The sequence below is a fragment of the Aureobasidium namibiae genome (assembly GCF_000721765.1).
Source record: "Aureobasidium namibiae CBS 147.97 unplaced genomic scaffold scaffold_12, whole genome shotgun sequence".
Lineage (NCBI taxonomy): Eukaryota > Fungi > Ascomycota > Dothideomycetes > Dothideales > Saccotheciaceae > Aureobasidium > Aureobasidium namibiae.
The window spans coordinates 16,695-38,181 of NW_013581197.1; the positions used below are offsets into that span (position 1 = coordinate 16,695).

A 21,487-nucleotide genomic window follows, 5' to 3' on the forward strand; every position below is an offset into this window, starting at 1 on the left:
CTTGACGAACACTGTCTTCTTTGTCAATCGCACTGTGTATTACCAAGTGTTGCAAACTTCTGCACATGGGAAGGTGTTGCTGCTTAGTGTCTATCATCTCGCACATCCTCCTGCTGCTCTCAGCATACGCGATTCCCCGAGCACTGCTTGAGGGACGACTACCAACACTTTTACATCTTACGCTACTCCGAGTCATTGGTGGTGAACCAGCAAGGCGTTACTTCCCAGCACGTTCCAAGATCTCCAAGTATCAAACATTTTCATCAGGCCATTCCGTATGTGCAGAAGGCATGCTACAGGTGGAGCTATCGAGATGGGAAAATTAATGGGCACATGGCAATACCACATGGCAATGCGTTATTACAACCGCTTTGTGAGGAAGTAACGACGATGAGAACGCTTTTCTATCACATGTGCCTAGATACGGTAGAAGAGTTCGAAGAAAACAATGTATAGTACCCAGTTAACCTATGCCTGACTGTACAACTCCTACTTCCATCTTCTTTCGTGCTTCTCTTTTCACTTTCCATCAATTCTCAGAGTAAAAACAATGCAGGCACGCAACCCATCTACTCCTTTATTTCCTTCTCCTCCCTTTGTCTCCTTAGGCAACGATACCGCGGTAATAAGCCCTGCTGAAATCAACGCCCTGCTTAGCATACTTGCCACCAGCAACAGGAAGTCTTGCGATCAAGTTCCTATCCACACCTCTTTCCTCTCTACCCATCTTCTCAACCTCAGCCTTAACCAACTCAGCCATTTCACCAACAGCAACGCGCTCCTCGAGGTCAACCTTGCCAACACGGCCTTCGAGAATACCGGGCAGAGCTTGGGTCAAACGATCCAGCAACTCCTTTCTAGAAGCGCGGCTGGCGTCATCGTCGCGGTTGACGAGGTCAAGCAGGTGGATGTAGTCGAAGTAGACTTGACCGCCTGTGCGCCAGTTCTCGATGGCGCCTGCGGGCAGCATGTCGTGGAAGAGACCGAGCAGCTCGCGGAGACTGTCGTAGTCACGCTCGATAATGGCTGTGGGTCCGACAGTGCGGCAGAGCACGGTGTGGGCTTGGATGGAATCGCCGGCACGCAGCAGGTAGGTGACTTCGGCATTGTGGTCGTCGAGCATGGAACGTGCGTAGAGTGCGCGAGCGTGCCAGAGCCATTGTTCGGGAAGGCCAAAGTCTTGGGTCAGGACTGTGGGCAGGGCATCGGGGTTGCCAGCGTCGTAGAGTGCGGACGCACGGCGGCAGAGGAGGTCACGAATGTGTCTCTCGCGAGCTGACTCGTTGGTCAGATGCAGGAGAACGTTGGTGGCGAAGACCAGTTCGTTTGCGGCCTCGAGCTGGCTGGATAGAGTCAAGGACAGCTCATCCAGCGAAGCGTTGCTCAACTCGGCAGTTGTGAGAACACCCTTCTTTCGGAGAAGAGTAGCAAGCTGCCAGGAAAGACGAGCGTTGAGTGGACTGCCAGAGACAGATGCTGGAGAGAGGAGGCCGATCACAAGAGAACGAGCATCTCCAGCGTTTGAAGAGGGCTGTCTCGAGTAGAGCTTCAAGAGACCGAGCAAAGTGTCCTCATTGCCTTGTGCATTGGTATCATTCCAGGAAGCCGCGAGAGACTGCTCAGTAAAGTATGGTACGGGACGAACAGTTTCCTTCCCTGCAGCAATGTCATCAACATACAGCTGCACAGCATCTGCGAGAGACTCGTTGGCTTTCGAGAACCACAAACGCAGTCCGAAAGAACGGCGCCAGTCGAGGCCGAAGCGCGACGAGATGCCGAAAGCCGGGGCTTTATCTTCAGAAGCACCAAGCTTTCCCTCACTGATGCAAGTGTTGCCAGCAAGTAGCTCATACAAGGTGCGGACTGACTCGGTCATCTCAGAAATCATATTTTGCGACCTCCAGCTCTCGATCTGCTTGGCCATCATCTCTTTCGACTTGGCGTTGCCAGGAAGTTGAGCAACAATGGTTGCCAGACGGAAATCGCGACCCTCGAGAAGTGCTGAACAGGCATCCTCGATGCTGTTGCCACTGAGGAACGCAATGGCTTTTTCTTCTGAACTGCTTGCGTCCTTGGCGTGCTGTGCTGCCTCTGTGTGGACGAGTTCAGTCCAGAAGTTTGACAATGCGTCGCGGCGAATGCGTGACTCCAGCTCAGTGACTCGGGCAGTTGGAATGTTCTTGATCAGGCCGGCACATCCAATCTCGATAGGGTCGAAAAGAATCGAGGCCAGTCGCCAGACAGCACGCTCGTGTTGGGCTTCGGGAGTCTCGGGGTGTGCAAGACTTTCTGCGATGGCGGCGAAAGAGGTTTCGGCGGAAGTGATAGGCGACTGTTGTAATTGCAATTGCAAAGATGTGGTCACTGTGTCTTTGGGCGAGTTGAAACGAGCAAAGCGGACGTCCTTATGCTCAGACGAGATGGGCTTCTTTGAGCTGACCAGGTTGCCGGACGGTGCAGGTGCATTGCCGGCAGCACTGTAAACGAGAGTGCCATCTGCAGCCCATCGAGGCTTGAAGGATGTGTGATAATCGCGCTCGGGCTCTTCCATATCGGCAAAGGCGTCTTCAGTCCTTGACTGCTTCTGGTAGGGCCACTAAACAAGAGAAAAATCTTAGCATTCGTTCAATACTACATATGAAAGGTATCGACATGAGCGGTAGACAAGCTGTCATGCCCAAGAATAGACCAAGAGCAGGCACAAGCAAACATAATGGACAAAAATCATCGAAGGAGAAGGGGAAGTCAAACCTCAAAGCCTTTTCCGCCAACAGAACTTGCCTGCAAACCATGGCCTGCAATAGAAGCAGAAGGTGCCCAAAGAGAGTTCATGATATCCATAGTCGTAGAGAAAGCCTTGCCAGCAATAGATGCGGCCAATGGCGGTGCAGTATCAAGGGGTGCACCCATCACACTTTGACGCTCACGAAGAGCCTGACGATCTTGCTTCTTGGGACTGGCAGTTCTCTGAAGTTGTTCTGCCCAATCACCAGCAAGTGCGAGGTCCTTCTTCGGTGTGCTATTCAACATGGTTGATGCTTTGAGAATTGATTTCGGCATAAGAGATCCGCTGAAAGAAATACCATAATCGTTGTACGGAGCTGGAGCAGCAGGTTTAGGTTTCGGGAATGATCCTGCCATGTCTTCTTCACCATATTTCTCATAGTCCGTCTCCTCCATTTGCGCATCGCCAGCTTCAACAGGACGTGCGTTGCTGCTGCCGGAAGACCTGAAGTGATCTTCATGCGATTGTGCGTCTTGTTGTTCGAGATAGGAGGAGTCCTCTTCCTGATCCTGAGCATCGTTGTCGTCAGCCATTTCGTCATCATTTTGAATTGGCTGAGCACCGAAGCTGCCAGGCAGGATTTTTGACGGACCTTTCTTGAAATCAAAGGTGTCATCAGGGTTGGATTCATCATCTTCATCGCTGATGACGGAGCCCTCCTCGGAAGAGGCCTGAGACATCTCTTGAACAGCAGTGTTGTTACCCTTGGGTGTAGGGACTTGGCTGGTGTTCATAACATCGCTGCCGTAGTCGGCTTCATCGTCTGACTCGTCATCATCGTCGAGACCGTAAGTGGTGAAGTGAGGGACACGGAATACCCAGAAGCCGGTGGCAGGGTCGTAGCTGATGAACTCGGTGTCTTGGACGCGTTGCAGACGTTCGATATGCTTCTCGTAGCGCTGGCCTTTACGCTCGTGAACAGGAAGACGTCCAGCCTGGGCGCGAGGCCACGAGTTCTCGAGAGTGATGGTGGAGGGTACGTTGAGGCCTTGGCCCATGGGAGGAGTGTTCACACCGGTGGTGTAGACAGTCACTTGGCGAACGTTGAGCTTGACAATGTCGTCGATAATCTCGTCCAGAGGAACTTGGGTAAGATCTACAGGGTCAAACTCGACCTTACCAACACCGTGACGGCCAACGGTGAAGCCGGAAACACTCTTGAGCTGTTGACGGGACATGTTGCGGATGTCATCCATAGATGGTGTCATCCAGTACTCGCCGGGTTGAGGGTCGACCTGGGAGCGTGGCAAGTCCTTTGCAGAGACGGACTTCGAAGAGGCTGGAGCGGGACCGTCTTCGGGCACCATGGCGAGTTCGTTGCCTCTAGCTTGGGTGGTGGAGGAAGTGCCGTTCACCGATGCGCCATTGGTGGTGGGACGCTCAGCACGCGAGTAGCCGAGGTCTTCAGAAGATGGCTCAGGTCCGTCGGTCTCGGTGCGGACAAGTGCACTGGTGGCAGGTGTTTCAACATAGCCGTTTGAAGAGCTCTTACCCTTGTCGCCTTCGTCAAAGCTGACGCGCTTGTTGGGGGGCTCGATAGAACCATTGTCACCGAACAGGTCGGTTCTCAAGCTACGGTCGATCTTCAGTCTACGAATGCTACCGCCAGAGTATGATCTGTTGTTGGGCGTGAAGGCACCAGGAGCGAGGACGCTATCTCCGCTGCCAACGCTCTTGTTGAGGTTACTGGTAGAGAAGCTCTTGCCCAAAGAGCGACTCAAGCCACCTGATTGCAAGAGACTGCTTCCGAGGCCGTTGGATGTAAAGCTCTGTGCACTTCCAGGGGTGCCATAAGTAGCATACGAAAATCCATAGCCGTTCGAGCGCTTTTGAGGAGTGATGAGACGCAAGCTTGCGCTGGGATTGATCTTGAACTGCGGGAGGGCGGCGGGGCGCTTAGCCGGCTTCTGCGCTCCAGCGAGGGGAGTGGCAAGGGGTCCAACAGCGGGAGCAGGGTTTCCAAGGTTGCTAAACAGTTGGTCGTTGCCGTAGGGGTTGGTCAACAGAGTAGCAGCAAAGCTCGATTGCTGCTGGTTAGATTGGCCGAACAGACCGTTCGACTGACCAGACTGCTGGGTGCTGCCACCGAAGAGCGAACCGCCAGCACTCTGTTGCTGGTTCTGGTTGTTATTGGTGTTGTTGAAACCACCGGATGCACCAAACAGGCCGCCCGCGGGCTTCTGCTGGTTGGCTTGACCTCCGAAAAGGCCGCCTCCAGTAGTCTGCCCAGTCTGAGCACCTCCAAAAAGGTTGCTTCCAGTGTTCTGAGTCTGAGCACCACCGAAAAGATTGTTTGTAGCTGCAGGCTTAGCACCGCCAAACATACCACCTCCAGTGTTCTGCTGGGCTTGGGCACCGCCAAACAGACTGCTACCGGTGTTGTTTTGCTGAGGCTGAGCTTGCCCGAAGAGACCACCGGTCGTGCCAGTCGATGCACCGCCGAAGGGGTTAGGCTTTTGCTGGTTGTTCTGACCGAAAGCACCACCACCGCCACCAAAGAGGTTGTTTGTACCAGTTTGAGGTTGTTGTTGTTGCTGTTGGTTCTGGTTGTTCTGGCCAAATGCGTTACCACCACCAAAAAGATTGCCTGAGTTGGCAGCAGGGGCGGTGTTCTGCTGAGCTCCGCCAAATGGACTAGCAGTGTTGGTAGCACTCTGTCCAAACAGGCCAGTACCGCCAGTAGTGTTCGTTTGTGCGGGTTGGCCAAAGCCTCCAGTCGAAGCACCGCCGAATGGAGTTGAAGCGGCAGGAGTACTACCGAATCCGCCAAATGCAGGCTTGTTCTGTGTGTTGTTCTGGTTGGCGCCAAAGAGCCCTCCAGCATTGGCCTGAGCTGGCTGCTGAGTGCTGTTGGCTGCACCAAACCCTCCGAAGCCTGTGCCAGTGGTCGTCGTGTTGTTGTTGGCTGTGCCAAACATGCCACCTCCTGTAGTGCCGGTCGAGGCAGGCGTGCTTCCGAAAAGACCACCAGTGGCGGGCTTGTTCTGCTGGCCAAAGAGACCGCCGCCTGCTCCGAATCCTGTGGTAGTGTTCGTGTTTGCAGCTGGTGCGCCGAATCCTCCGGTTGCGGGAGCACTAGTCTGAGCACCGAACATGCCTCCTCCAGTGTTGGTGGCCTGGGGAGCACCGAATCCTGAAGTCGCAGCGCCCGAGTTGAATCCACTGCCGAAGCCAGTGCTCTGACCGAAAGCGCCAGCCTGGCCATTGGCATTTCCAGACTTGCGGCCGGCTGAGTAGTCGGCCAATCTCAATTCCTCAAACGAGAAGGCCTGGTAGGGCTGCATGAAAGTGATGGACTGATAGTGACTGTTCGCCGATGATGCATTGTCTTTCTCGATAAACGCGCTGAAAGGTGTAGAACCCGTGCCGTTGTTTGTGGGTTGGGCAGCTCCTGCTCCGAAACCTGTGGTCGATGCGCCGAATGCGTTGTTGGCTGGTTGAGTGTTGGCTCCACCACCAAACATTGTGCTGCCGGTAGTTGCACCGCCGAATCCTGTGGTTGCGGGCTTGGCTGCGCCAAAGAGAGTGTTGCCGCCAGCATTGGCATTATTGTTTCCGAAACCGCCAGTGTTGGTGTTTGCAGCACCGCCGAAGGGCGAGGACGTAGCACCCGCGTTCGCACCGAAGCCGCCTGATGTGGCACCGCCGCCGAAAAGACCCCCTCCTGTTGCAGGGGCTGGGGCGCCGAAAGCGGGCTTGTTGGCCGCTCCAAAGGGTGATGATGTAGCAGCTCCGTTATTGGATGCACCAAAGCCTGAGAAACACGATAGTCAGCAAGCGATTCGAGAAAATGTACAACAAACAAAGGGGATGGTTGCAGAAGCGAGGCAATAAGCTGTTATCAAGCTAGGCAGGGTCTTGAACGTACCCCCGAAACCGCCTCCGGTAGTAGAAGCTCCAAAGAGACTCGAGCCAGCAGCAGGCTGCTGTCCAAATCCAGTGGTCGTGGATTGTCCAAAGCCTGAACGAAGAGAGACAATGGTCAGCGCTGGCGGTAAAGACATGCGCGAGTTGCTTGTTCATAAAGACGTCGAGGATGCCGGCTAGCCAGTGTAGAGAAGGAAATGGGCATGACTCTTGACTTACCAGTATTTGCTGTAGACGAACCGAATGCCGACGCACCGAAACCCGTGCTGGCGTTGTTGTTCGTGTTGGTCGAGCCGAAGCCGCCAAAGCCGCCGAACGACATGACGGTATGGAAAGGTGGTGGAAGTTGTTATCGACGATTTGCTCGACTATGCTGAGGTACGAAGTAGGGATGGGACGAGCGGCGGGTCGAGATGGGATCGATGTCGCTGTCGACGCGAAAGAAAGTCGAGAGAAAGGACGAGTCGAGGCGCGAGAAGTCGCTGGGCGATGTACAATTACGCGACAAACATGCGCAGTTTGTTGACGAGCAGATCGAGAATCGACAGCTAATCGCGTGCGCGTGAATAGCGCAGGAAAAGGTGGTGGATGGAGGGGAAGCGGACTGGATGGTGTTGGAAGCTCTGGCGCTCACTTTCACTCGGCCCATGCAAAAGACGACGTTGGTCTGCGCGCTCGGACCATCCGCGTCCAGGCAGCTTTCACCTCTTGTGTCATATCACCCTCTCACATCTTCTTCGGTGCGGAACAATACTTGTCATGAAAAGAGATTACATTCGTCGCAATAGTATGAACGTAAAGACATTAGAGTTAACCCAGGAATAACACCATTAAACCTCCATCATGCAACCATGTCCTAGTTCCTATGCCCTGCCTGTATATCCTCCACCTCTCAACCAAGCTCTTGCTGGGAGACACTGTTCGTCTTGTAACGCCTAAACACAAAGCCACCTGGATTTCATCTAAGCCTTGACAGCAGCCTCCCTCTCACCATCCTCGAGGCTGCCATACCCGCTGTCTTTCTCCTCTTCGTCCTTCCACCCGCCAACACGTTTGCTGACTCCGAGACAAGACTCTACAACTGTGGCTTTCTGTTCGCGCGTCAGGCCTGCCGTCTTGGCCGCACGCGTACCAATCCAGACTCTGAGGTTACCGGCCAGATCATCCAAACCTAACTTGCCGCTGTTGAATAGCAGCGCGTCAGAAGAGAAAACTGACAGAACTTTGTGAGCAGCCACGGCTGTGAGCAGTGTGATTTTGTTGGGCATGAGGTGCATTGAAGAAAGCACAGACGCCGCATGCACGCGCGCCGGGGTCGGGTTGGTGGGCGAAACGATAGAGAGAATCTTTGCGAGGGTCAGAGCACTATGCGTGTCTGGAGAGATAGGTGTATGTGTGATCATGTTCGATGGCATGTCCAAGCCATCGTTGGACGTGACCGTTGGTAGAGTCTCCAGAGCGGCAATGATGTGTGTCGCACGATCCTTCTCAAGAAGGACAGCTTTGGCCACATGCGCACGGGTCTGAGTCGCTGACGCAGGAGGGGCAGTCTTGTTGGCCAACTCAACGAGGCACGGTACATCATCAGTAGTATTGGAATCAGCATCCAAGGAACGGGTCAGAGCAGCGTCGACGGTCATGTTGGCGAACCAAGCGGCGACAGCATCCAGAGGTGATCTGATGGCATGATCTTCAACCACACTGTTCATGGTTTGATTAGGGATGGTCTTCTCAGCACTAGGTCTGTTCCAAGCGAGGTTGTAAGCACGTTGAATCATCTCGTCAGTGAGAACGTCGTCACAGTCGAGCTCGATCAATTCAGCGAGATAGTCGGGCAATTTCTCGATCTTGTCATCGGCGATCTGCTTCTCGGTGTACTCGCCAGCAGCGAGGGCATGCTGTTGCTTACGAGCAGAGTCCCAGTACACTCTGCCCACTTTGGCGGTGAAGTCGCGGAACATAAACATGTTGCCATAACCGGCATTAGCGACCTCCCAGAAGAATATACGGAAGTGGACAGCCTTCTGCATAAGACGGATGGGCGAGTCTGGCAAAGTACCGGAGGCCATGAGGGTAAGCAGCAAGCGGTAGTAGCTGACCTCGGCATCACCACCAGCAAGTTGAGCATCAACGGCAATGTCCCATGCCTTGATACGAGCGGCTTCGTCATCAGGAGTCTTGCCAGAGACACGCGAGTAGAACTCGGAGCCGACAAGACGACGCAAGCTAAGCATGATCATCTTGCATGTCACAGAAACAACTTCAAGCAAGAAGTGACGCGGCATCCAAACACTCTGCACTGCGGTAAGCCAAGCCTTGCGGCGGACCTCGACCGGTGAGGCAAGGGAAGGAGCGGCTGTGAGACTAATACGAATCGGTTGCTTCTGCTTCGGTTGAGGCTTGAAGCGAAGCAGAGGAAGTAGAATGTAGATAAATGCACCCAGAACCAGGAAGGTCTTGAGCAGAGGAAGCGCGGCCTGGGCTGATGAGCCGTAAGCAGCATGCGATGGAGACCTGAGGAATTGACCACGCTTGATTAAATGCACGGGGGCAGCGAACAGACCTCTTCCTGATGTGGAGTGAGAGTCTTGTTCTTGCTCGTGGAAGCCTTCCATGACCATGAGAGCAGCCAGCGAGCCGATCATGAGTTTGCCGACGAAGCCATTGCCAGCACCTCGAGCGTTGACGAGGTTGGTTTGTCCAGGTTCCACAACGGTCTCTTGAGGTTCGTAGCTGGGCTGTGAATGTTGCTGCATGTATTGGTCTTGCTGGATGCGTCTTGGTGCTTGGGAAGCTATCGAGCCCTGCCTTGAGCGGGCAATAGCGGGTGTGAGAATACCGGCATGTTGGCTGGCAGCAGCAGATCTTGCCATAGCCTTCTCCATGTTCGCCATGCGAGTCTTGAGTTGAGTCAGCTCGTCTGCCTGTGTCTTTGCTCTTTTCTCCAAATGCTTGATGTATTCGGTAGCCTTGGCCAGTACTGTGGCCTTGTTCAGCTTATGCGCCGGTGTCAAGCCCTCGAGATCCTCAGAGTCGTCATTGCCGCTGGGTCGCGACATTGCTCTCAGACTGGGAACGCTGTCGCGAAGTTCGGCGATCTTGTCGTTCAGGTTGTTGCGGTATCGCTTCTCAATGACATTGTGCGACGTCTTTTTGATCGGGGGACCTCCATCTTCTGGGCTCTGCTGTTCCTCATCGCTGTTTGACACTTTTCGCTTCCTTGCACCCTTTTTCTTGACAGGTTGTTCCGCTTGCTCTGGCGCCGGCGATATTGACGATACACTTGTGCGGGCGTGTGAGGTAGAGGCAGGACTACTGCGATGTTGACTAGTGCTCGAGACAGATGCTGGCCCTGTAGCGGGGTAGTCGTTGCTGCCGAGAATGATAGGAGCAAGCAGTTCGCCTTGCTGCGGCGCATCAATGTTCTGACCGATGGGTGGCCACAAGGATGCCGATGAGGGTGCAGGCTCGGTTGGAGCGGCGTTTAAGTGATCGGCAACAGGTTGTAGGTTGCTGGAATCGGCGCCGAAGAGGAAGGGCAAGTCGTCGGTCTTGGTATCCGGCTGGCCAAAGTCGAATGCGGTGTCGGCGAAGGAAAAGTCGGCGAAGTTGACATCGTCGCCAACGATTAGCGGTGGCGCAAGGGTCTGGTCGACATTGTGAGGAGGAAATTGATCGGTGTTGAAGTTGACATCTTGCATGGGAGAGTTGTTGGACGTCTTTGTTGAGCTATTGGGAGAGATAGGGTCGTCTGCGAAGTCCATACGCAACCAATCCTCCCACTCATCGGGGTTATCGGGCACTGCGGGTGCGAAGTCCCAGCTGGCGGTGGTTTGGTCCATTTGTTTCGTACGTGTCTTTTTAGACCATCGGGTGTGACTATGTGTTGAACAGTCGTAGAGGTGGAAGAGGGCAATTCAAGAGTCGGGAGGGAAAGAACGATAGACACAGCACAACCCTGGCGGCGCAATGGTACGAGTCGCGGATGGGCTTTGGAAAGTCAGACCATTTCAGACTGCCCCAAGCCACAAGGAGTCAAGCCCCCCACTCGCGCCATGGGCCCAAGAACTCAGACGCGAAACTGAAACGACAAAGGAGACCCATGCTCATTTCCGCGCCTTCCATTCGGAACCCATGCCTTCCGTGCATCTCGTCACGTGCAACTCATCACTTATCATCTTCATGAGGACATTTCTTCTGTTTCACTATTCAGCCTGCGTGTGCTCCGCCTCATGCAATAATCGAACCATTGTGACGCTCACTCAGGCACCAGCTTTCTTGTCCGGGTGAGCGCTCAGTAACGGCTTCTGATCAACGCTTTCTGAAGACAAGTCAACCCCAGGGCGGGTCAAAGAATCACGCCGAGGCCGCTCTCTTTGTCATGGCATCTTTTTTTCTTGGTGCCTTGACACCTGTTGACACGGGTGTTTCCGCAAGAGATCAGTATTTATTTCTGACGCTCTTCCGAGAACACCTTTGCATCTGAACCAAAACATAGGCTGTACGAAGAGAGACAACGCAAGTCTGTATGCTTGCATGTCTAGTAGTCTTTTTTTTTTCGAGAGTACTATCTAGTTGTAGTATGTCGAAAGCTTTGCTGCAAGGCAAGTCCCTCGTATTTCTAATAACCTACCAGACCTAGTTTCATGGCTTTTGGGTTACTGAGCGAGGGGAGAACGATGTAAGATGCGTAGTCCATACCAAAGAGTTTGGCTTTCCTTTGTGGCCTGGCTCTATGAGGACTGTACGTAAATCTGTAAGCTAGTCAGATCGTTTCAATGAGCACACCAATTCCCCAACTCCTGCAAAGTCACGGAATAACAAGACGTTCAAAGTCATTCACTTCCAATCTGCTTGCCTCACGCCTGTCCAAGCCTTCCAAGCAACACTCATAATCGCATCTTTCACTATCGGCGTCTTTGATCACACTCACAAACCCCTTCATCATCTAGCGCTTTCCACAATCTGCCAATTTCTCCATTCCAGTCCTTTGCACGTCCAAAGAGACTGGCGACCTCTAGTAAGTCCTTCTACAGATAATCGCCCTCTCCAAGTGTCCCACTGATAGCAAGGCGTAGATCAGATCTTTCCAATCCTGCTTCTCGCCGACCACCTTGAGTCTGCGTCAAGTCTCAGCACCACTCCTTCGAGTGTTCACCCAAGCAAGATGTCGTCTACCAACCCATCATCCGACCTGTCGACTGCGATGTCAACTCTCGCGATCTCAGCACCCGACAAGTCACCTCCCGATCCACCTCGGCGCAGACTGGCGCCTCACAGAAAATACGCCAAGAAGTTCTTGACACTCCCTGATGAGCTCCTCACAAACATCTCCGAGAACGTTGCTCCTAAGGACTTGCCTAACTTCCGCCTTACTTGCAAGACTCTGGCCAACATCGCCGCGAAGCACTTTGGAGAAAAGAGACTCGCCCATCGCCGCTTTATCTTTACGTGGTACAGTCTCAAAGGCTTGATCGACATGACTGCCCATCCAGTCTTCGGTCCGTGTATCAAGAGCATCATGTTCGGCGACGGCCATGTTACTCAAGATTTGATGAAGGTGATGGATGCTTGCAAGGCCCACAAAATCATCAACCTCACTCACGCGATGCACGTACTTCGCCAGTACTGCGAACACTGGCGTCGGTGCCACAAATTCCTCAAATCACTCGACTTGTCTCGCATGCTAGAGACTGCTCTCCAGAATGTCTCAGGGCTGAGAACTGATGTTAGTATCGGTATCTACAGCCAGGAGCCTAGAAGATCGGAGTACGGAGGACCAATCCAGTTGCAGGGATACGGCTCTTCGCGCGACAACGCTGGACTGCCCTTTGTGGTACTCATGACAGCGCCGTTCTCGACGTTCCGACAAATACGATCTTCCTGCAAGAACGTTAATTTTCGTCCAAAGACATTCATCTTCGACCTCAATGATCAAGAGGCTCACCGTGGAGTGGAAACTGCTTTTGATCTGATGCTGTCGAACGATGGACGAGTTCAATCACTAGCAGGTGAGGACATTTGTATCAGACAGGGAGACACAGACATTCGCGTCTTGTCAAGCCTCGGTCTTGTCGAGTTTGAGCAGAGATACACGACTGATGAGGCGTGGACCCCGGCCGAATATTGCCGTCTTGACCTGGATTGCCTTGGTCAGCCCATGAAAGATTCTCTGTCTGCTGTGCCAATCACTCACTTCCGCATGAAGTCCTGCTGCATGTCCGTTTCGGAGTTCTCGTGGATACTGGAGGCCTTTGCTGGAACTCTGCAGGTGGTAGAGTTGGTGGACGCAGTCTTCTGGGCGATGTGGGACTTTACTGATTTCTTCCCGGTACTCCGCTACCTCAGAGATAATCTGCACCTACATTCATTGATACTGGATGGTCTGAGGGTTGGTTGGAAGCACTGCGACGGTACAGGAGAACCCGTAGCCAAGGGAAGATTCTGGACCGGGGACCAGCAGATTCGAGCAGGACTCGATGTCCTCCTGGAATTCGATGGCTATGGTTGGGATGATGACGACTCAGAAGTTTGGCGTGAAGAACATGTCAGACGCGCTGAGTCGAGAGTTCGGGGCATGGTCTACTCGGAACATGAGCATTCAATGAGCCACGAAGCTTTCCTCGAGTGGAAGGCGGAACAGCAGAGGCATCTGGACTCAGATATAATGTACTACGAAGAGTGGAAAGCAAACAAGGCGAAGGTGAAGGAGGCGATGGACAGAGTCGAGGCAGGAGAGTTCAGCACTTGAGCCATGAAGATGCGTCATAACGATTGTACCACTAGCTATACACTTTTCGTCACAGTCGTACTTTCAAAATCAATTCACGTTGATACCGCGCAAACGATGAGTTCAAAAGATGATAGACAACCAATATGTAGGGAAGCAAATGTATTCGTGGTCGTCTTCAAACGAGCCTCGGCAAATCCACCAAGGTTGCGGAGAATGACTTCACACACCTCGGGCTTCCTCTTTAGGTATACAAACACTCTTCCACCATGTAGCTGCAACAACACCTGACTGTAGCAATACAATCAATTCACATCTAATCATGTACTCTCCACCGCCCAAAGTGCTCCTCTTCGACATCGGCGGTGTCTGCGTAAGCTGTCTCTTACCGTACCTATCCTCTCCACAACCATGACACTAACAATCCCGTAGGTCGTATCCCCCTTCGCCGCAATCCTCGCCTACGAACAACAAAACTCCATCCCCATCGGCTGGATCAACACCGCAATCTCCGCCTCTGGCAAAACCGGCGCATGGGCAAAACTCGAACGCGGCCAGATACCCCTCGATGCCTCCTTCTTCTCCGCCTTCACTCACGATCTCCGCGACGAAAAGCTATGGCGAAACTTCTACATCAAGCATTTGCAAAAGACAAGAAAAGAGTCAGCGGCACAAGCAGCAGAGGAAGCAGCGTTTCAAGTGCCGCAACCACCGAGTATTGACGGGGAAAAATTGTATTGGGAGATGATGACGGTGTCGAGGAAGCCTGATCCTTGGATGTGGCCTGCGTTGCAACAGTTGCGGAAACATGCGAAGAGGAAGGGGTATATCGTTGCTGCGTTGAGCAATACCTCTATTTTCCCTGTCGATCACCCTTTCAACGACCCTGATACCCCTGATGGGCAGTTTCACTCTCGACTACGAGGGATCTTCGATTTATTCGTTAGCTCGGCACACGTGGGAATGCGCAAACCTGATGAGGAGATTTACCATTATGCAGTTGATGCTCTGGATAAGTTGGCGAGAGATGGAGGTGATACAGAGGGGGTCGCGGCGGGGGACATCGTCTTTTTTGATGACATTGGGACGAATTTGAGGACGGCGAGACAAGTGGGTATGAGGACTGTTAAGGTGGAGTTGGGGATGGCGGACAAGGCTGTCGAGGAACTGGAGAGGTTGACTGGGTTGAAGTTGAAGGGTGAGGCGGCAAAGCTGTAGTGGTCGATTCAGAAGTTTGTTTGATATCTTTTGCTGCATGCGGAAGTCACAGAAGCTACGTAAATATATCGAGCAATACTGTGTTATCAAACACCTTGAGGTTTCGTTCTCGAACAATTACTACTACACTACCACTTGACCTTCTAAACAGTAAACCTGAATCTAACATCGTCATCACCTTTAAAACCTTGCTCATCGCTGTGCTGCACTTCTGCCTCCAACCCTTCTTTCTTCTTGTTCTCCTTGTTCAGCTTCCACCAAGTCAATCCCGCAACACAGACATTCATACACAGATATGCCAACGCGAACGAATGTCCCAAAACGTACCTGGGTGCAGTCTCAGTTCGATAAAGTTGAGTTCCGAGCACTGCGCCAAGGTTGCCGATTGTGATCTGCATAGCCGTGGCTGTGGCTCTCTTGGTCTGTCCAGATACATTGATAGCAGGAAGCGAAAGTGCCAGAGCAGTAGAAGGGTAAATTCCTGCAGCGGCGAAGAAGGTGCCGACGTAACTGACTGCTGGGTGACGAGTAGGGTGTTTGTTGGAGAGGAGGATGATGTAGCCGATTATGCCAGTGAGCGAGGATGTCATGATGAAGACGTTGCGGCGGCGGAATCTTTCGGCGGTGATGGCATAGAGGACCGTGAGACCTGTTGCTAGGGCGTATGGAGGGATGGTTAGGAGTTGGGCGGAAGAAGCTTTGTAGCCTAGACTCTTGATGATGGAGGGCTGGTTGGTGCTGTGTTAGCCGTATTGCCTCATGATGCCGAGGGCGTGACACTTACCAAGAATAGGGACAGTGTGTATAGCGGAAGACTTAAGGTATGGAAGTGGGCGCAATACAGCCAGACTTTTGGGTCTTTGAAGGCTTTGAACACTTCAGACCATTCAAACTCTTCGCTGTTGGAGGCGTCGCTGTCGGCCTTGAGACGTGCAGTCACAAAGGCCTTCTCATCTGGTGCAAGGAATGTGCTCTTCGCGGGCCAATCCACGATGAACCAGTAAGATGCAATGCCGATGAGCACAGTAGCTATGCCTTCCTGTGGAGAGTATCAGTAAACAGTGTTCGTGAGAGGATGAGGAAAAGGAGAGCGTACGATGATGAAGATCCATGCCCAGCCATTGAGACCTGCTGTACCTCTCATGTATCCAATGCCATAGGCTAGAATACCACCAAAAGCTCCTGCCAGACTAGCGGCAGAAAAAAACAGGGCTACTCTGTATGTTCTCTCTTCTCTTTTGTACCACATGGAAAGATAGAACACAACCTGAGGTCAGACGATCAGCAACGCTTCTCACACACCGAGTCCGGGTAACGAAGTCTTACACCTGGGAACAGCGCGCCTTCAGCGATACCCAACGCAGTTCGAATGACGAAGAAGCCGACTTTGTTGACCAACACTCCTTGCAGGGTGGTCACGATACCCCAAACAATCGTCACTGCTGGCAGCCAAATTCTAGGTCCGATCTTCTTGAGTATCAGATTCCACACCACTTCCAGCGAGATGTAGCCGACGAAGAACACAGTAAGACCAGTGAGGTATTCATTACCAGTCATGTCAAGGTCGTCGACCAAGCCATCCAGACGTGCATTAGCGACATTGGAGCGATCGAGGAAGGAGACCAGATACAAGAGGGAGACACCGGGAAGTAGTCTCCAATCGAGTTTGCGGAGAAGCGACTTCTCGTTGATGTGTGTGTAGTCGGCAGAGGAGATGGACGACGCAGCTTTTGGTGAGTCACCATCGTGGTTGACGTGCTTCTCGATATCTGCCATTATTCTGCTGGTCAATGCCTTGAGTAGGGCAAAACCTGTGAGGCTGAGTTGAGTTCAAGCAGAAAAGAGATGCTAAGAAATGCGAAGGAGTGAGAAGATGGGGCCCCGATATGTATAAAGCAGCCCTACCTCTTGCTTAACCAACCTTCACCTGCCGAAACGAGGTTCGTTGTATGTTGCCATCGGCATGCAAAAAGTATATCTTCTGACGTCTTTCAAGCCACAAGCTCCATCATCCTTCACCCACATGGCAGGAAGTGCACTCCAGATTTTGGAGAATCCATGCATCTTGGTGGATTCCAGTAAGATCTGGCCAATTGGCGTGCATTGAAAGGTTGCGACGAGTGGAAACGTGGATTGCGTGCGTGGGTTGCAGCTCTTGCATCTTCGAGCTCCGCGATGTCGTGATTTCGAAGGCTTCGAAGGGTTCGTCGATCATCCAATCGCACACGTTTGACAAAGAGAACATCGAACACATATCTAGCCAGTCTGAACGATTCAGAAGAAAGTCACAGGAGCGGTCACGGCATCTGGGAAGAATCCAGATTCAGAAGAGGCTGATATGGGAGAAGGTAGAAGAGTCATGTCGACTGTGGTCGTGTACCAAGCTTTGCTGCATTAGTATGTCTTGCACAAAATTATGCACGATCAGTATCGATGCGTAAATCGTCCATCAAGTCTGCTCAATCAATGACGCGTTTCCCAGCCTTCCATTTTCAATATCTCCATCAAAAATCAAACAGGCTGACGCGAACATCTCGAAGAGGCTCGTCTTGATGACTTTTGTTTGTCTCCAACCTTGTGTTACAATGAAGCCTAGAGCAGCTGTGCCGCAGACTTGCATATTGGGCTCCACTTGAGGTTTCGAAGCTGCTGTTGACCGTCTGAAATGATAACTCATTTTGCAAACTCCTAGCATCTTTCTCTCATGGCCTGATCACAGATCATGTTTCGACCTCGACATGCTCCAACCACGACCTTGACCCGACTTTTCGTGCGTCTCTTTTCGGATCGTGGTAATCGCAAATCTGCTACCAGGCCAACACTATTTCACAGAGCTTTGCAGGGGAAATTCGCAGTATCTTCTGTCCAAGATGCACAAGTGTTTTTGTCAACAACCTTGAACCAAAAGGACAATCCAATTGCTGTCGTCGAGGAGATCCTGGCTAGTCGGAATGGTCTCAGCTGTCTCAACCGTGCATTCAACATCGATGCTGCTCCGGAGTACATTGATGAAGTTCTACAACCTGTGATTACTTGGCTCCAATACCCAGCTCTCCAGTCTGCAAGTAGTGGTTTCTATCTAAGAAGTACTTTGCAGTCTATAGTCGACCCACCAGGATCCAAGTTCTGGAAAAACTACCATTCTCATGTCAAGTATGAACTCGTTGACCAGAAATCCACGCAATGCTTTGCGTGGTTCCTTCTGCAGTTACTCACCAACACACGCAATGTCAGGCCTCTTGATCTGATGATTGCCAAAGATCCTCTGGTGCAGAGTATCCTGGCAGACTCAACCTACGGCAATACTCGCGATCTCGGCGGGAGAATTCAGCGAGTTTATGCTCTGCATCAGGCTGCGAAGGCTCGAACAGACCGACACACCTTTCAGCCACGGCATGACAACGATTTCCAAAACTTCCAGGACATTGGTATCTTTCCTACTTTGCAGGAAGTGATGTCAGACGACAAGCCTCGTATTTGGAAGGCTGCAGAGGTATTCGAAGAACCTGATCCTACCAGAAGGCTGTACATCTACCTGGCGAATCTGTTTCGACTCTATAGACAAGACTGGCTGGAGGAGATTAGAGAAAAAGTACGAATCGCTCTCGGGAAAGAGACAGAGGTTGCTCACACCATAAAAACACTCAAAGTAAAGATGACTGGAGTATCATGCCGCGATGCATCTAGAAAAAATGGGCAACATCCTTGGTCATTAAAATTAGAATGCTTGGAGGCTCTCCCCGAGTTCAAGGATCTGAATCCAGAGCAGTGCAAAGCTTTCATCAAAGATGACATCGAGTTCATGCCAGACGGAGCTCTAGGCCTCGTTATTGCAGATGGCGAACCGGTGGCCATCATCAAAATCCTGCGTGACGAAGCATTACTCGCCAAATCCGTCATCTGTATTAGCTTCCATCATCGGGGAACTATCCCGCAAGCAATGCTTAGGATGATCAATGCAACAAATCTGGACCTTGTACCTCTCAACACTGCTGGGTATGCCTATGAGCCTGTCCTTGGCAGGCTGCAGGAGACCACTGAGATCCCTTTTGAGCGCGAACTGCTGTTCTGGGACGATTCGCAGATGCTGGAAGAGTCTGAGGCCTACAAGATCGAAGGTATGTCTGCGAAAGCACATACGCCACATCAAGCACTTTCGAGTCAATCTTCAAGTCGTAGAGTAGCCTTGGCATCTGTAACATGTTTGTCTCCCAAAGAAAATGCTAACGTCTGCTCGATTAGGAGTTAAGAAGATTGTAAAACAGCTTGAGGAGACTCCGGAACTCGACTTACAAGATACCTTGGAATTGAACAGTTCAGTTGTCCTGGATCCCTCGCAGGCAGCGTCGTTGGTAGTTGCTTTGAAACAAAAGTTGAGTCTCGTCCAGGGGCCGCCTGGTACTGGAAAATCGTTCATTGGAGCTCTTGCAGTCAAGGTCTCGCTTGATAACACAAACGAAAAGCATCTTATCATCTGTCATACAAACCAAGCTCTAGACCAGTTCATTCAAGACATTCGAAAGGTCGGTGTGAAGGATTCTGACATCGTCAGGCTGGGTGGGATAGAAAGGACAGATCCTGCTAACCACTCTCTGCTGCTCTCTTCCTTGAAAGTTGACAGCGCCTTACGCTCCAGTCGGGACACAAGGTCATTCGTCAAGGACATTGAGCGTCAGGTCTTAGATGAAGCTCATCGACTTGAAGATCTATATCGTGAGTTGACCTCGCTGAACGCACTTCGCAATCATCTGGATGGCCTTGCCATGAGGGGAGATCCAAGATACAGCCAGGCTTTCGATATTAGCCTTGAACGCAACGGAACCACACGTATCACAACAAACGGTACAGTAGCCAACAGACACTATCTGCTCCAACGCTGGATCGAGGGCGAAGATCCGGGCGTTTTCCCGGAAAAGAAGAAATACGATGTCTGGAACCTCTCTTTACAGCAAAGGAAAGAGCTATCGACCAGCTGGTGTGCCGAGATTAGCAAGACTGTACTGTCGGCTTTCCTGAAGACAGCGGAACACCATGACGACCTCTTGAGCCAGGCTCGCAATGCAAATGGGCAAGTCACTGAACAGATTATTCGGAGCAAGAGGATCATCGCCTGTACGACTTCCGGAGCAGCTAAGTACCCACAAGTGCTAGCCGAAGCTCCAGGTGTCATTGTCGTTGAAGAAGCCGGTAAGTATTCTAGGATGGAGAGAGCCTAACTAAGTTGGCGTGTTGAACACTGGCTCAAGACATCGAATCACTACGACCAATATCAGAATATTTGCTGACTGTAGCGTTTGTTTACAGGACAAGTTCTAGAGAGCCACATTGTGACTGCACTCAATCCCACCGCAAAACAGCTTATCATGATCGGCGACCACAAACAACTACGTCCATTTGTCAACTACGACTTGAGTGTTGAGAAAGGTGATGGCTACGATCTCAATCGCTCTATGTTTGAACGGCTGGTATTGAAGGGCTATCCCCACCAAGTCCTCGCCCAGCAACATCGCATGAGACCTGAAATCTCGAACCTACCCAGACAGCTAACGTATCCTGATCTCATCGATGCTCCCAAGACACTAAATCGTCCAGACTTGCGTGGATTCTCCAACAATGTTATTTTTGTCGACCACAACCAACCCGAAGACACGGCTTCTGAAGATCCTGAGACGACCAACTTGATTGCATCTAAACGCAACACCTTCGAAGCCGAGATGGCGTTCAGCACGGTCAAATATTTGCTGCAACAGAACTACCCTGCCAGCAGTATTGTCGTTCTGACACCATATCTCGGACAAGTCAAAATAACTCAAGAAGTTTTCAGCAGAGAGTTCGATGCCGTCTTGAGTAACTCGGATATCCAGAGGATGGAGCAGAATGGAATAATCAAAGATAGCTCGGAAGTCGAGAACTCCCCTCAAGAAGTTGAGGATGACCCTGCGCCTGCCGCATTTGACGCAGATCAATTCGCATTCGCAGAGCTGCTCGAGGCGTCATCAGCCGGAGCTGGTACTGGTGTAGCTCATGCTGCTGCCAGCAAGCTACCAGCAGCGGCCCAGACCTCTGCGAAAGCAGCAAGCTCCACCAATGCCCCTAAAGCAAGACCAAAGATCCAGATCTCCACCATTGGTAGGTATCTCGCAACATGTGTGGTATCTACAGCTAACTCACACATCATAGACAACTATCAAGGCCAAGAAAGCGATATTGTGGTCGCCTCTTTGACCAGAAGCAACCCAGAAGGCGACATAGGTTTCCTCAACAGCCCTGAACGCCTCAATGTTCTACTATCACGCGCGCGCAACGCGTTGATCATCATCGGCAACTCCTCGACCTTCAAGGCTGCGCATACAGGCCGGGAAACATGGACGAAACTTTTCGAACTGCTAGAAGCTGGTGGACATATGTACCAAGGCGTTCCCGTAAAATGCGAGAACCACCCACAGAATACAGCACTGCTACAAACACCAGCGGACTTTGCGGAGAGCTGTCCAAATGGTGGGTGTTTGGAGCCTTGTGGTGTCAAGTTGAGGTGCGGAGTTCATGAGTGTGATTCGCTGTGTCATCACCTCGGTGATCATTCGATGGTCTTGTGCCATGCCACCATCGAGGAGATGTGTAACAGAGGAAAGCATGCTCAGAAGTTCAAATGCCATCAGAGGTTGGAGGTTATCTCGAAGCCGTGCGAAGGCTGTCAGGCCGAAGACAAGTCCGAAAGGAAGAAGAAGGAGGCAGAGGATGGAAGCGGTGGAGTCTCAAAATAAACAGGCACTGTTCGCTGGTTGACAAGGGGCAGGAGGTCCCGTCCTAAGCATATACCTGAGTTTCCTGCGACCATAGTGATACACTGCAGGTCTGGAAATAGGTCAGTCTCTATTGGAAGCCAA

General features: G+C 51.9%; 7 protein-coding genes across 7 annotated transcripts; 4 read left to right on the plus strand and 3 right to left on the minus strand.

Annotated features, from left to right (window-relative positions):
- Positions 1-604: 604 nt before the first annotated feature.
- Positions 605-6,974, minus strand: M436DRAFT_73994 (uncharacterized protein; the record flags this gene model as incomplete). Its single annotated transcript, XM_013570511.1, has 4 exons — positions 605-2,596; positions 2,752-6,539; positions 6,654-6,746; positions 6,872-6,974. 4 exons carry the CDS (start codon positions 6,972-6,974, stop codon positions 605-607), a joined length of 5,976 nt encoding a protein of 1,991 aa, XP_013425965.1.
- Positions 6,975-7,614: 640 nt separating this feature from the next.
- On the minus strand, positions 7,615-10,353 carry M436DRAFT_50319 (uncharacterized protein; the record flags this gene model as incomplete). Its single annotated transcript, XM_013570363.1, has 1 exon — positions 7,615-10,353. The coding sequence occupies one exon, from the start codon at positions 10,351-10,353 to the stop codon at positions 7,615-7,617; it is 2,739 nt and encodes a 912-aa protein (XP_013425817.1).
- Positions 10,354-11,933: 1,580 nt separating this feature from the next.
- Positions 11,934-12,152, plus strand: M436DRAFT_18998 (uncharacterized protein; the record flags this gene model as incomplete). The annotated part of the gene is made up of 1 exon (XM_013570310.1): positions 11,934-12,152. A coding segment is annotated over one exon (219 nt), but the record flags the coding sequence as incomplete, so codon positions are not given.
- A 717-nt stretch (positions 12,153-12,869) lies between these two features.
- On the plus strand, positions 12,870-13,403 carry M436DRAFT_50408 (uncharacterized protein; the record flags this gene model as incomplete). The annotated part of the gene is made up of 1 exon (XM_013570383.1): positions 12,870-13,403. One exon carries the CDS (start codon positions 12,870-12,872, stop codon positions 13,401-13,403), a length of 534 nt encoding a protein of 177 aa, XP_013425837.1.
- A 301-nt stretch (positions 13,404-13,704) lies between these two features.
- On the plus strand, positions 13,705-14,600 carry M436DRAFT_73996 (HAD-like protein; the record flags this gene model as incomplete). The annotated part of the gene is made up of 2 exons (XM_013570512.1): positions 13,705-13,755; positions 13,815-14,600. The coding sequence occupies 2 exons, from the start codon at positions 13,705-13,707 to the stop codon at positions 14,598-14,600; spliced, it is 837 nt and encodes a 278-aa protein (XP_013425966.1).
- A 143-nt stretch (positions 14,601-14,743) lies between these two features.
- On the minus strand, positions 14,744-16,376 carry M436DRAFT_83182 (MFS general substrate transporter; the record flags this gene model as incomplete). The annotated part of the gene is made up of 4 exons (XM_013570513.1): positions 14,744-15,328; positions 15,385-15,639; positions 15,697-15,867; positions 15,927-16,376. The coding sequence occupies 4 exons, from the start codon at positions 16,374-16,376 to the stop codon at positions 14,744-14,746; spliced, it is 1,461 nt and encodes a 486-aa protein (XP_013425967.1).
- Positions 16,377-17,322: 946 nt separating this feature from the next.
- On the plus strand, positions 17,323-21,364 carry M436DRAFT_50054 (uncharacterized protein; the record flags this gene model as incomplete). The annotated part of the gene is made up of 4 exons (XM_013570328.1): positions 17,323-18,718; positions 18,843-19,787; positions 19,905-20,503; positions 20,717-21,364. The coding sequence occupies 4 exons, from the start codon at positions 17,323-17,325 to the stop codon at positions 21,362-21,364; spliced, it is 3,588 nt and encodes a 1,195-aa protein (XP_013425782.1).
- Positions 21,365-21,487: the final 123 nt, after the last annotated feature.